Source organism: Oncorhynchus mykiss, chromosome 8 (assembly GCF_057628025.1).
Source record: "Oncorhynchus mykiss isolate SJ-2025 chromosome 8, ASM5762802v1, whole genome shotgun sequence".
In the NCBI taxonomy this organism is placed as follows: domain Eukaryota; kingdom Metazoa; phylum Chordata; class Actinopteri; order Salmoniformes; family Salmonidae; genus Oncorhynchus; species Oncorhynchus mykiss.
In genome coordinates, this window is record NC_143029.1 from 80,652,554 (window position 1) to 80,666,894 (window position 14,341).

Below are 14,341 nucleotides of genomic sequence, written 5' to 3' on the forward strand. Positions count from 1 at the left end.
ATGCACAGGAATATGGGAGATATGCTATGTACCAGGAGCTGGGAACACACACCTTGTGCAAAAAATATCTCTTTTATTATCCATGATAGTGTTGTTACACAAACAGACAAAACGGAAAATTGAACACTTGTAAGCTTACTAAATAATCAACTTTTGTAGAAAGCAGCAAAATAACATGGTAAATATATTTCCTCTGAATCTCTCGACAGTCCTGTAAACTTGCAAACTACACAATAAAGCACCGTAACAACAGAGGAGAGGGAGGAGAGAAAATGTTGATATTTTCCCAAACAGAGCTTTTGAATACCACTGACTGTCTGATGGGCATGATGAAATAATGAATGGTTTTAATAGATAGCAAACACTGTGAGAATGACAGAGCAGAACACAAGAGAGGAGGACAACAAGTTTCCAAATGTATGTAGCATTTAAGATCTAAATTAAGTGGCATTTTGAGGTAACATTACTTTTAAACTAAATTGAATTATTTAGGGCCTTCTAGGCATTGTAAAATGTCGTCTCTCTGGCAAAATGCCACTACTGGAAAGGAATCTTCAGCGGTCACACAGATAAAGATAAAAGGTCTTTATCTTTGTTCAACTTCTCTCAACAATTGCTAATTTCAAAAGTCAATTTCAACATCAACCTTTTTAGTGTGGATAAATAGCCCCATTAAAACATATGTGCAGCTTTATAAAAGCATTCACATAAGGGACATTTTTACACCTTAATTTCTGAGGTGAACAAAGAACAAAAACTAAGCTAGAAACATGAAACGGTTTTATGACCTTTTATGTTTAATTCCTTACTTAAAAAAAGGTTTAAATGCTAAGTAAACCTGACCACTAGTGGGGAAAAATAATGAACCAACAATGGCTGCAATCGCAAAATAAAGCATTATTCAACATCAAACAGGAAGAGCAAATAATACCAAAGCATCTTTGCAGTATTTTTTAAAATGCGACACACATTACAGGTATTTACAAAAGGTAAGTACAGTTACGGGCATGACGGTCTAACAACATGACAGAAATATTACATTATTCAACCATGACTACGGATTGATTGTAATCCAAAATGTCTTAAACATGACTCTCTGAACTTATGAAACTAGTAGCTAAGTCAAACAATTCCTCTCAAATTAAAATGTGAGCTTAGCTGGTGTGGGTGTTTCTGAAACATGAGCAGGCAAATCTTGGCAATTGTTTATAATTTCTATTAAATAACATTATTTTCTTGCACTATTCAAGCAACACATTTGAACATTAACATAGGTCATTTTCACTGATAATATCTACTTCCTTAGCCAAACAAAACACTAATTCTATTGTCCATAGTAACCAAGTCATCAACCGTCAGTTGGGAATACATTGTATCAAAGCCTTTGCCCTGGTACAAAGTTCGTATCCATGTTTTATTTCAGAATATCTAAATAAAAATGATAGCTAAATATGTTTTAAAATAAGTTGCACATAGAGATAAGAAAAATAAAACATTGCTGCTTCATCTCCTGTTTCTTAAAGTAACTGTCGAGTGAAAATGTAACTTTAAAGAAAGTTAATATTCTGTTAAGCCAAATAATGTTGTTGACTCGTCCTATACTCATGTGGCCAAAGCATAAATTGGAGAAAAATAAACACTTCGAAAACCCCACCTCAAACTTGTATCTAAAACAGACAGTTTAAATAGAGCATGATGTCATACTCCTGAGGAGGATGAGCTGGCCAATCAGCGGCCTACTCGCATTAAAATTTGTGATGACCAGTATACGCCCACACCATTATGTTGTTGGGGTACACACACACCATTCAAATACAGAAAAGCTGCTTTTTAACATACTTCATTACTTTTTTTTGGAAGGAAAACTATTTTTCTCATATTGTAAGTAATTAATTGTCATATTTCATAGAAATCTGGAAAAGTTTGACAGTTACTTTAAATGAAAAATAAATCGATGTAAGCTTTGAGCTGTTTACAAAAGCCTAGGTCGATCTAAGTCACAGATTTTACACTTTTAGCAAACTTCTGACCTTGGTAGTCCTTCTCCCATTAGATGAGACAAGGCAGGGAACATGTCCACAATAATGACAGTAAGTGTCATGTTTGCAGAGTTTCATTTCAATCCAGTCAACTCAGGGGAGGTATTCAAATTCCATTGATGAATTAAGCCTCTCAATATTTTGATTTGGTAAATACTGAATTTTGAACTCACTTCCTGAATTGACTGAGTTCAAATGGGAGTCGACCTCAAGGTGGGTGTACAGGTGTGAGGGTCTGAGGCGGGGGGACTAGAAAGTCCTTCCTAGGTAGGTTTGACCAGGTCGGATTGTATTCTAGGTAGGTTTGACCAGGTCGGATTGTATTCTAGGTGGTTTTGACCAGGTCGAAAATGTATTCTAGGTGGTTATGACCGGGTCTAATTTGTATTCTAGGTGGTTTTGACCGGGTCGAGTTGTATTCTAGGTGGTTTTGACCGGGTCTAATTTGTATTCTAGGTGGTTTTGACCGGGTCGAGTTGTATTCTAGGTGGTTTTGACCGGGTCGAGTTGTATTCTAGGTGGTTTTGACCGAGTCGAGTTGTATTCTAGGTGGTTTTGACCGGGTCTAGTTGTATTCTAGGTGGTTTTGACCGGGTCTAGTTGTATTCTAGGTGTTTTTGACAAGGTCTAGTTGTATTCTAGGTGGTTTTGACCGGGTCTAGTTGTATTCTAGGTGTTTTTGACAAGGTCTAGTTGTATTCTAGGTGGTTTTGACCGGGTCGAGTTGTATTCTAGGTGGTTTTGACCGAGTCGAGTTGTATTCTAGGTGGTTTTGACCAGGTCAAGTTGTATTCTAGGTGGTTTTGACCGGGTCTAGTTGTATTCTAGGTGTTTTTGACAAGGTCTAGTTGTATTCTAGGTGGTTTTGACCGAGTCGAGTTGTATTCTAGGTGGTTTTGACCGGGTCTAGTTGTATTCTAGGTGGTTTTGACCGGGTCTAGTTGTATTCTAGGTGGTTTTGACCGGGTCTAGTTGTATTCTAGGTGGTTTTGACAAGGTCTAGTTGTATTCTAGGTGGTTTTGACAAGGTCTAGTTGTATTCTAGGTGGTTTTGACCGAGTCGAGTTGTATTCTAGGTGGTTTTGACAAGGTCTAGTTGTATTCTAGGTGGTTTTGACAAGGTCTAGTTGTATTCTAGGTGGTTTTGACAAGGTCTAGTTGTATTCTAGGTGGTTTTGACCGGGTCGAGTTGTATTCTAGGTGGTTTTGACCGAGTCGAGTTGTATTCTAGGTGGTTTTGACAAGGTCTAGTTGTATTCTAGGTGGTTTTGACAAGGTCTAGTTGTATTCTAGGTGGTTTTGACCGGGTCTAATTTGTATTCTAGGTGGTTTTGACCGGGTCGAGTTGTATTCTAGGTGGTTATGACCGAGTCGAGTTGTATTCTAGGTGGTTTTGACCGGGTCTAGTTGTATTCTAGGTGGTTTTGACCGAGTCGAGTTGTATTCTAGGTGGTTTTGACCGGGTCTAGTTGTGTTCTAGGTGTTTTGACCGGGTCTAGTTGTATTCTAGGTGGTTTTGACAAGGTCTAGTTGTATTCTAGGTGGTTTTGACCGAGTCGAGTTGTATTCTAGGTGGTTTTGACCGAGTCGAGTTGTATTCTAGGTGGTTTTGACCGAGTCGAGTTGTATTCTAGGTGGTTTTGACAAGGTCTAGTTGTATTCTAGGTGGTTTTGACCGGGTCGAGTTGTATTCTAGGTGGTTTTGACCGAGTCGAGTTGTATTCTAGGTGGTTTTGACCGGGTCTAGTTGTATTCTAGGTGGTTTTGACAAGGTCTAGTTGTATTCTAGGTGGTTTTGACCGGGTCGAGTTGTATTCTAGGTGGTTTTGACCGAGTCGAGTTGTATTCTAGGTGGTTTTGACCGGGTCTAGTTGTATTCTAGGTGGTTTTGACAAGGTCTAGTTGTATTCTAGGTGGTTTTGACCGGGTCTAGTTGTATTCTAGGTGGTTTTGACCGAGTCGAGTTGTATTCTAGGTGGTTTTGACCGGGTCTAGTTGTATTCTAGGTGGTTTTGACAAGGTCTAGTTGTATTCTAGGTGGTTTTGACAAGGTCTAGTTGTATTCTAGGTGTTTTTGACAAGGTCTAGTTGTATTCTAGGTGGTTTTGACCGGGTCTAGTTGTGTTCTAGGTGTTTTGACCGGGTCTAGTTGTATTCTAGGTGGTTTTGACAAGGTCTAGTTGTGTTCTAGGTGGTTTTGACAAGGTCTAGTTGTATTCTAGGTGGTTTTGACCGAGTCGAGTTGTATTCTAGGTGGTTTTGACCGAGTCGAGTTGTATTCTAGGTGGTTTTGACCGGGTCTAGTTGTATTCTAGGTGGTTTTGACAAGGTCTAGTTGTATTCTAGGTGGTTTTGATAAGGTCTAGTTGTATTCTAGGTGGTTTTGACCGAGTCGAGTTGTATTCTAGGTGGTTTTGACCGAGTCGAGTTGTATTCTAGGTGGTTTTGACCGAGTCTAGTTGTATTCTAGGTGTTTTGACCGGGTCTAGTTGTATTCTAGGTGGTTTTGACAAGGTCTAGTTGTGTTCTAGGTGGTTTTGACAAGGTCTAGTTGTATTCTAGGTGGTTTTGACAAGGTCTAGTTGTATTCTAGGTGGTTTTGACAAGGTCAAGTTGTATTCTAGGTGGTTTTGACAAGGTCAAGTTGTATTCTAGGTGGTTTTGACAAGGTCAAGTTGTATTCTAGGTGGTTTTGACAAGGTCTAGTTGTATTCTAGGTGGTTTTGACATGGTCTAGTTGTGTTCTAGGTGGTTGTGACAAGGTCAAGTTGTATTCTAGGTGGTTTTGACAAGGTCATAAACGTGGATGTGGAAGTCGTCGTCGTATTTGATGTAGTAGACGGAGGGTTTGGCGGGAACCTGGTAGATAACCAGCCCAGTCCTCTTCACGCCCTTATCAGTGACGTACTCCACCTGCTTACCCACAAGGCTCTCTGTCTCCTCGCCTGGCTTCCTGTCCGCAGGCAGCAGGTGTTTGTTCTCTGGGAAACGAGGGAAAAAATAAAGGAGGAAAAAAAGAGATATGCATATGGTGTCTGCCATCTTACTTCACATACCAGAACAAATACTTCCTCCTCTTTCAGGTCCTCTACTCAGCAGCAAGCCACGTAAGACCAGTTCTCATGCTCTCAACAGACTACAACCATTTCACCCAGTAGCCTCATAAGCCATTCATGATCCCCAGCAGCATCTGCCCAGCATAATCAGAGGTGTGTAAATCTCTTCTGTATATCTTTTCCTTAGCTTTTACATGTCAAACCTGCCTTTCATTCAGCTTTACAACAATTACTTCATCCTCAGGTTCTGATAGTACCGTGGACATGGCTATCTCCTAGGCCATCCACATACTGTGCTGTATGTCCCTATTTCAACTGCTCTATGCAGTGAAGACCATTTCTATTTCTTCTTAGGGAGATAAGATATGTGTGGGTTAAAGTCTTTACAAAGACCTTAATGTTAAACTAGGTTTACAAACTCCTTTACTAATGTTAAGGTTTCCCTTTTGTCAGCACTAACCATTGCAACAGACCTGTGATTTGTGTCAGACCCTCTGTCACGTCATCTTCTAAAGGTTAAGATAATTAATTATATGGAGTAAATAAAAGTCCTCTTCTAAAGGTTAAGATAATTATATGGAGTAAATAAAAGTCCTCTTCTAAAGGTTAAGATAATTATATGGAGTAAATAAAAGTCCTCTTCTAAAGGTTAAGATAATTATATGGAGTAAATAAAAGTCCTCTTCTAAAGGTTAAGATAATTATATGGAGTAAATAAAAGTCCTCTTCTAAAGGTTAAGATAAACATATGGAGTAAATAAAAGTCCTCTTCTAAAGGTTAAGATAATTATATGGAGTAAATAAAAGTCCTCTTCTAAAGGTTAAGATAAACATATGGAGTAAATAAAAGTCCTCTTCTAAAGGTTAAGATAATTATATGGAGTAAATAAAAGTCCTCTTCTAAAGGTTAAGATAATTATATGGAGTAAATAAAAGTCCTCTTCTAAAGGTTAAGATAAACATATGGAGTAAATAAAAGTCCTCTTCTAAAGGTTAAGATAAACATATGGAGTAAATTAAAGTATTTCGCACCAGCTTCAGGGAGGATGCGGAGGTCTCCGTCCTTATAGTCGTCCCAGAGCTGGTACATGTAGAGCACAGGGTCCTTCTCATAGGTGATGTAGTACCAGTTGGTCATGATGGGGGCGCGAGATAGCACCATGCCCCTCCACTCATTCTTCTCACCGTCCTCCTTCTCAAACAGGTGCTCCACAGCCTTGCCCACCAGCTCTGGCGCATCGTGGGGCACCTTGATCTTGTTGTTTACTATGGAGGTAAAGAGAAGGATTTATAGTTTTGAAAAACACTAAAATAGCAGCCTGGTCAACAATACGGAACACTTTTGGTTTCATATTATTTCATTTAACTAGGCAAGTCAGTTAAGAACAAATTCTTATTTACAATGAGGGCCAACCCCGGCCAACACAGGGCCAATTGTGCGCCACCCTATGGGACTCCCAATCACAGCCAGATGTAATACAGACTGGATTCGAACCAGTGACGTCTCTTGCACTGAGATGCAGTGCCTTAGACCGCTGCGCCACTCGAGAGCCCCAAAATAGAACGTGTGCTGGTTCCACCAGGCTACTAAAATAGTTAAATAACAGACTGAGAGAATTGCTCTTTTTGTGTACTTTGAGGGCGAGAGGTAACATGGGGAAACAAATACTCCATTTAAAAAAAACAGCCCTAGGCCCTTTCGATCTGAATGTAATGGATAGGTCCAATCCTATTCAATTATTCTACATTGACACATATACAGTACAAGCTAGGTGCTGTGGTGATGGGATTGAACAAAATTATCTTGCATCGAGTTGACAACACCTTTATCTTGTGGTTTGCTGTACAGGAGATTACAATTAGCAATGCGCAGAAAGGTCACATGATAACGAAACGGTAGGTCATTAACCTACAGATAAGGAGAGCAATGGGGATAATGGTATGCAGGCTTTTATTTACAATTAGGCCTTTATAAGATTAATCTGTTGTGTACATACTGACCTGGAACAAAGACCAGCACACACTGTTCTTTTGTGTTTTGTACATATTCGCTTGGTGGTCATTCCAGGTCGAGAATTTCTTCTCATTACCAACCTGCTTAAATCAAAGCTTTAACATACTCAAATAGTAGGTGAACCCACCAACTTTCTCTGTTAAAACCTGCAGGTTGGACACCCGCTCGTCTTTGAACAGCTCGATGCCATAGACGCAGTCGAAGCCGTCGTATTTGACCATGTACAGGGAGGTGTTGACGGTGAGGCGCTCCAGCACTGTGCCTTTCCACTTGGTCAGGTTGCCCTTCTCCCTCCAATTGTGCTCAATCCGCAGGCCCAGCAGGTTGTTAGGGTCTAGGGTCGACGACAGAGACAAACCCGAACTCTCACTCAGCTCGCCGCTGCTACGCTTTCTGAGAGAAGAATATAAGTGTAGGTTAAAGCATAACAGGAAATACCCAAAACAGTACTCAAATATCAGTGAAATAATCAAGAACAGGTGTTTCAACCTACCTGCCCCTTTTCTTGGACATATTTCCAGAAATTCACACAATCCTGTGGGCAGAGAGCAAAGAGAGTGTATTATTTCAATGCAAAACTATAAATAATGTAGCAAATGGCAGGGCAGGGAAGCGAACCCAGGTCGCTGGCTCACAAAGTGAGGATCGCTATGTTGCACCATCAGAACGGAAAGGCACGTCCCTACGCCCTCGACAACTCAGCCCCTCACACTTCCGGGTCGTAAGTTCACAAACACCATCCCACTTCTGACACCAGTGTAGCGAACAGCAGGGCAGGGGAAGCGAGCCCGGGTCACTGGCGTGAAAGGCATACACCCTGCGAATCGTGCCAATAGAGTTCACCCACTTAAAGGAAATAGTTATGCGGCTGATATACCAAGGATCTCTACCATAGTTTCTCCAGATTGAGATTAATTTAATACAATTGTATTGAGTTTAGGCTAATTATGAATTAGCATTTCACTAGGCTATATTGATAACACATGCACTGTGTCACGGGGTTGAAATTCCTATATTCAAATGACAAATGTTAGATGGCACATTGATCTGGAGACATGCAATCTGCAAATCATAACAAGAAAACCTGTTACAGTGTTATCTTATAATGAATTATGGCTACGCAAGCAATAAACCCAGACCCACCAGTGTACAAGTACCGGTGAGGATGGGTTATTTCACCCTGGTAGCCCTAGTTTCCCGCGAGTATACCACAGGCGTTGTTACAATGGTTGCATTTACACGGGCAGACAAATTCTGATATTTTTCGAACTAATTGGTGTTATGACCAATTAAATCAGCTCTAAAAGCATCTGATGTGATTGGTCAAAAGACCAATTAGTGGCAAAAAAATATCATAATTTGGCTGCCTGTGTAAACGCAGATTAAGTAGCCCTACCGGATGTCAACAAACAACGTCGCCCTCTCCCTCAACTGCTGCATGTGCAATTGTCTGTGAAATCATGTCATGTTTCTAATGTAATTTCGCTGCGGACCACGTTTCGTAAGATTGCAGCAATTTGATATTTTTGGACAAGCCAGATATATTCCTGACTACAACATCAAGGTGTAAGCATGCCTGTAAGCATTGATGTAGGCCTAGCCTTTCACATGCACGATTACGTTCAGATGTTGCCAATTGCTTTTCAAAGACGCGCGTGCCTATTTGCGCAAAGCGAAACCAATAATAGAACATTCAACGTCATGTAATCATGTGCGGTAATTTTGTGCCGTAACACTGACCACTGGTATACAGTAAAACGACCAACTGTGTTGGCATTTGCATTACCATAAATAGCGTAGACAAAATTGACACACTGGAGGGCTTGAAATGCATTATAATGTAGTGCAGTAACACGATTATCAAAGTAGAAAGCATATTTAGACAAAGAGAGTTACCTGGCCCCTATTTTCATATCTACTTCCCTCTGCTGAGCAGAATCCGCCTCATGAAGGCTACAAGGAAACAGTCTGACTACGGGAACTACAACTACCAAGATAGGTTTATGACTAAACTCTGTAAAAGTGTTGTCCTTCGCACAGGCCACTGGGAGTTCGTGTCCTTCACGTTACCCACCCAAATAAAGCCGTTGCAATAGATTGGGTTGTGTAACTCACAAAGGAGCAAAAATAACGGTCTTTAGTGGAGCTGTACATTGTGGATTTGACAAGCAATTAAGTATTCAGTGTGTAGGCCTGTCTATTTCAGGAAAAATGCATGAACATAAAAAGTATCCATTTTGTTTTGCCTATCTGTCGGCCAAGCGTTTAGATTGAACTACATTTCCCACAATGCAATACACATCGCGGATTGGGTTGGGAAAATTCCTTTACAGCTGCACTATGACATGTATTTTTCCCTCAGCCCATACTTTCTTTGTCCTGCTATTCAACTGTGGGCCCATATGAAAAGCTATGCCTGCTTTAGGAAATAGATTTTTACATAGTCTAGACCTACAATGTGTGAGTACTTCTGTAGAATGGCTGCATTGCATGTTTATATTTATATCAAATTATATAATATTGGCTACTAATAATAATATGTTAGCAATTATAAAATGGATCAATGTTGAATAAAGGCTTGGAAGTGGTGTTGTGAATGAGTCAACCAGGTGTTATTTGCAAGAAGGTGGAGGCACACAACACACACATACACACACAGCATTTGTAAATTTAGTCTGATAATAATCTGTACAAAACAGTTCATCTGATAATACTTGCTTCATATGTTTTCCAGTTTCTTGACATACTTCGCAAATGCAACTTATTTCTATGTGAAAACTGAAATGGTCTTTTAATTCCTTTTCCATAGATGCTCTTATCCAGAGCAATGTACAGTAGTGAGTGCATACATTTTCTATACTGGTCCCTCGTCAAACCCCTAGTATTGCAAGCACCATGCACTACCAACTGAGTCACATAATATCATCACAAACCACTTGATGCCTCAATGTACTCAATTACTTTATTGGTCATCATATTTCTTCATGGTGATGGAGTCTACAGGTACAAACCTAGATGACCAGCCTATGTACAATACATAGAAAAGGCCTAATACTAGTAAAGGTCTAATACTAGTAAAGGTCTAATACTACTAAAGGTCTAATACTAGTAAAGGTCTAATACTACTAAAGGTCTAATACTAGTAAAGGCCTAATACTACTAAAGGTCTAATACTAGTAAAGGTCTAATACTACTAAAGGTCTAATACTAGTAAAGGTCTAATACTACTAAAGGTCTAATACTAGTAAAGGTCTAATACTAGTAAAGGTCTAATACTAGTAAAGGTCTAATACTAGTAAAGGTCTAATACTAGTAAAGGCCTAATACTAGTAAAGGTCTAATACTACTAAAGGTCTAATACTAGTAAAGGTCTAATACTACTAAAGGTCTAATACTAGTAAAGGCCTAATACTAGTAAAGGTATAATACTACTAAAGGTCTAATACCAGTAAAGGTCTAATACTAGTAAAGGTATAATACTAGTAAAGGTCTAATACCAGTAAAGGTCTAATACTAGTAAAGGTCTAATACTAGTAAAGGTATAATACTAGTAAAGGTCTAATACTAGTAAAGGTATAATACTAGTAAAGGTCTAATACTAGTAAAGGCCTAATACTAGTAAAGGTCTAATACTACTAAAGGTCTAATACTAGTAAAGGTCTAATACTACTAAAGGTCTAATACTAGTAAAGGCCTAATACTAGTAAAGGTCTAATACTACTAAAGGTCTAATACCAGTAAAGGTCTAATACTAGTAAAGGTCTAATACTAGTAAAGGTATAATACTAGTAAAGGTCTAATACCAGTAAAGGTCTAATACTAGTAAAGGTATAATACTAGTAAAGGTATAATACTAGTAAAGGCCTAATACTAGTAACGGTCTAATACTAGTAAAGGTCTAATACTAGTAAAGGCCTAATACTAGTAAAGGTCTAATACTAGTAAAGGTCTAATACTAGTAAAGGTCTAATACTAGTTAAGCTCTAATACCAGTAAAGGTCTAATACTAGTAAAGGTCTAATACTAGTAAAGGTCTAATACTAGTTAAAGGTCTAATAATAGTAAAGGTATAATAATAGTAAAGGTATAATACTAGAAAAGGTCTAATACTAGTAAAGGTCTAATACTACTAAAGGTCTAATACTAGTAAAGGTCTAATACTACTAAAGGTCTAATACTAGTAAAGGTCTAATACTAGTAAAGGTCTAATACTAGTAAAGGTCTAATACTAGTAAAGGTCTAATACTAGTAAAGGCCTAATACTAGTAAAGGTCTAATACTACTAAAGGTCTAATACTAGTAAAGGTCTAATACTACTAAAGGTCTAATACTAGTAAAGGCCTAATACTAGTAAAGGTATAATACTACTAAAGGTCTAATACCAGTAAAGGTCTAATACTAGTAAAGGTATAATACTAGTAAAGGTCTAATACCAGTAAAGGTCTAATACTAGTAAAGGTCTAATACTAGTAAAGGTATAATACTAGTAAAGGTCTAATACTAGTAAAGGTATAATACTAGTAAAGGTCTAATACTAGTAAAGGCCTAATACTAGTAAAGGTCTAATACTACTAAAGGTCTAATACTAGTAAAGGTCTAATACTACTAAAGGTCTAATACTAGTAAAGGCCTAATACTAGTAAAGGTCTAATACTACTAAAGGTCTAATACCAGTAAAGGTCTAATACTAGTAAAGGTCTAATACTAGTAAAGGTATAATACTAGTAAAGGTCTAATACCAGTAAAGGTCTAATACTAGTAAAGGTATAATACTAGTAAAGGTATAATACTAGTAAAGGCCTAATACTAGTAACGGTCTAATACTAGTAAAGGTCTAATACTAGTAAAGGCCTAATACTAGTAAAGGTCTAATACTAGTAAAGGTCTAATACTAGTAAAGGTCTAATACTAGTTAAGCTCTAATACCAGTAAAGGTCTAATACTAGTAAAGGTCTAATACTAGTAAAGGTCTAATACTAGTTAAAGGTCTAATAATAGTAAAGGTATAATAATAGTAAAGGTATAATACTAGAAAAGGTCTAATACTAGTAAAGGTCTAATACTAGTAAAGGTCTAATACTAGTAAAGGTATAATACCAGTAAAGGTACAATACTAGTAAAGGTCTAATACCAGTAAAGGTCTAATACTAGTAAAGGTCTAATACTAGTAAAGGTCTAATACTAGTAAAGGTCTAATACTAGTAAAGGCCTAATACTAGTAAAGGTCTAATACTACTAAAGGTCTAATACTAGTAAAGGTCTAATACTACTAAAGGTCTAATACTAGTAAAGGCCTAATACTAGTAAAGGTATAATACTACTAAAGGTCTAATACCAGTAAAGGTCTAATACTAGTAAAGGTATAATACTAGTAAAGGTCTAATACCAGTAAAGGTCTAATACTAGTAAAGGTCTAATACTAGTAAAGGTATAATACTAGTAAAGGTCTAATACTAGTAAAGGTATAATACTAGTAAAGGTCTAATACTAGTAAAGGCCTAATACTAGTAAAGGTCTAATACTACTAAAGGTCTAATACTAGTAAAGGTCTAATACTACTAAAGGTCTAATACTAGTAAAGGCCTAATACTAGTAAAGGTCTAATACTACTAAAGGTCTAATACCAGTAAAGGTCTAATACTAGTAAAGGTCTAATACTAGTAAAGGTATAATACTAGTAAAGGTCTAATACCAGTAAAGGTCTAATACTAGTAAAGGTATAATACTAGTAAAGGTATAATACTAGTAAAGGCCTAATACTAGTAACGGTCTAATACTAGTAAAGGTCTAATACTAGTAAAGGCCTAATACTAGTAAAGGTCTAATACTAGTAAAGGTCTAATACTAGTAAAGGTCTAATACTAGTTAAGCTCTAATACCAGTAAAGGTCTAATACTAGTAAAGGTCTAATACTAGTAAAGGTCTAATACTAGTTAAAGGTCTAATAATAGTAAAGGTATAATAATAGTAAAGGTATAATACTAGAAAAGGTCTAATACTAGTAAAGGTCTAATACTAGTAAAGGTCTAATACTAGTAAAGGTATAATACCAGTAAAGGTACAATACTAGTAAAGGTCTAATACCAGTAAAGGTATAATACTAGTAAAGGTCTAATACTAGTAAAGGTCTAATACCAGTAAAGGTATAATACTAGTAAAGGCCTAATACTAGTAAAGCTCTAATACCAGTAAAGGTCTAATACTAGTAAAGGTCTAATACTAGTAAAGGTCTAATACTAGTTAAAGGTCTAATAATAGTAAAGGTATAATACTAGTAAAGGTCTAATACTAGTAAAGGTCTAATACTAGTAAAGGTCTAATACTAGTAAAGGTCTAATACTAGTAAAGGTCTAATACTAGAAAAGGTCTAATACTAGAAAAGGTCTAATACTAGTAAAGGTCTAATACTACTAAAGGTCTAATACTAGTAAAGGCCTAATACTAGTAAAGGTATAATACTACTAAAGGTCTAATACCAGTAAAGGTCTAATACTAGTAAAGGTATAATACTAGTAAAGGTCTAATACCAGTAAAGGTCTAATACTAGTAAAGGTCTAATACTAGTAAAGGTCTAATACTAGTAAAGGTATAATACTAGTAAAGGTCTAATACTAGTAAAGGTATAATACTAGTAAAGGTCTAATACTAGTAAAGGCCTAATACTAGTAAAGGTCTAATACTACTAAAGGTCTAATACTAGTAAAGGTCTAATACTACTAAAGGTCTAATACTAGTAAAGGCCTAATACTAGTAAAGGTCTAATACTACTAAAGGTCTAATACCAGTAAAGGTCTAATACTAGTAAAGGTCTAATACTAGTAAAGGTATAATACTAGTAAAGGTCTAATACCAGTAAAGGTCTAATACTAGTAACGGTCTAATACTAGTAAAGGTCTAATACTAGTAAAGGCCTAATACTAGTAAAGGTCTAATACTAGTAAAGGCCTAATACTAGTAAAGGTCTAATACTAGTAAAGGTCTAATACTAGTAAAGGTCTAATACTAGTTAAGCTCTAATACCAGTAAAGGTCTAATACTAGTAAAGGTCTAATACTAGTAAAGGTCTAATACTAGTTAAAGGTCTAATAATAGTAAAGGTATAATAATAGTAAAGGTATAATACTAGAAAAGGTCTAATACTAGTAAAGGTCTAATACTAGTAAAGGTCTAATACTAGTAAAGGTATAATACCAGTAAAGGTACAATACTAGTAAAGGTCTAATACCAGTAAA

The 14,341-nt window shown here is 37.0% G+C and overlaps 1 protein-coding gene across 2 annotated transcripts; it reads right to left on the minus strand.

The window, feature by feature from the left end:
* Positions 1–53: 53 nt before the first annotated feature.
* Positions 54–9,116, minus strand: LOC110530998 (spindlin-W). 2 transcript variants are annotated; one of them, XM_036986362.2, is made up of 5 exons: positions 9,006–9,116; positions 7,603–7,644; positions 7,237–7,502; positions 6,128–6,361; positions 54–5,020 (listed from the first exon to the last, which is right to left on the minus strand). In XM_036986362.2, the coding sequence occupies exons 2-5, from the start codon at positions 7,620–7,622 to the stop codon at positions 4,815–4,817; spliced, it is 726 nt and encodes a 241-aa protein (XP_036842257.1). In that variant the 5' UTR covers positions 7,623–7,644; positions 9,006–9,116; the 3' UTR covers positions 54–4,814. The 2 variants fall into 2 exon arrangements, with proteins under 2 accessions (XP_036842257.1, XP_021469954.2); XM_021614279.3 differs by lacking the exon at positions 9,006–9,116 and adding an exon at positions 8,506–8,753.
* Positions 9,117–14,341: the final 5,225 nt, after the last annotated feature.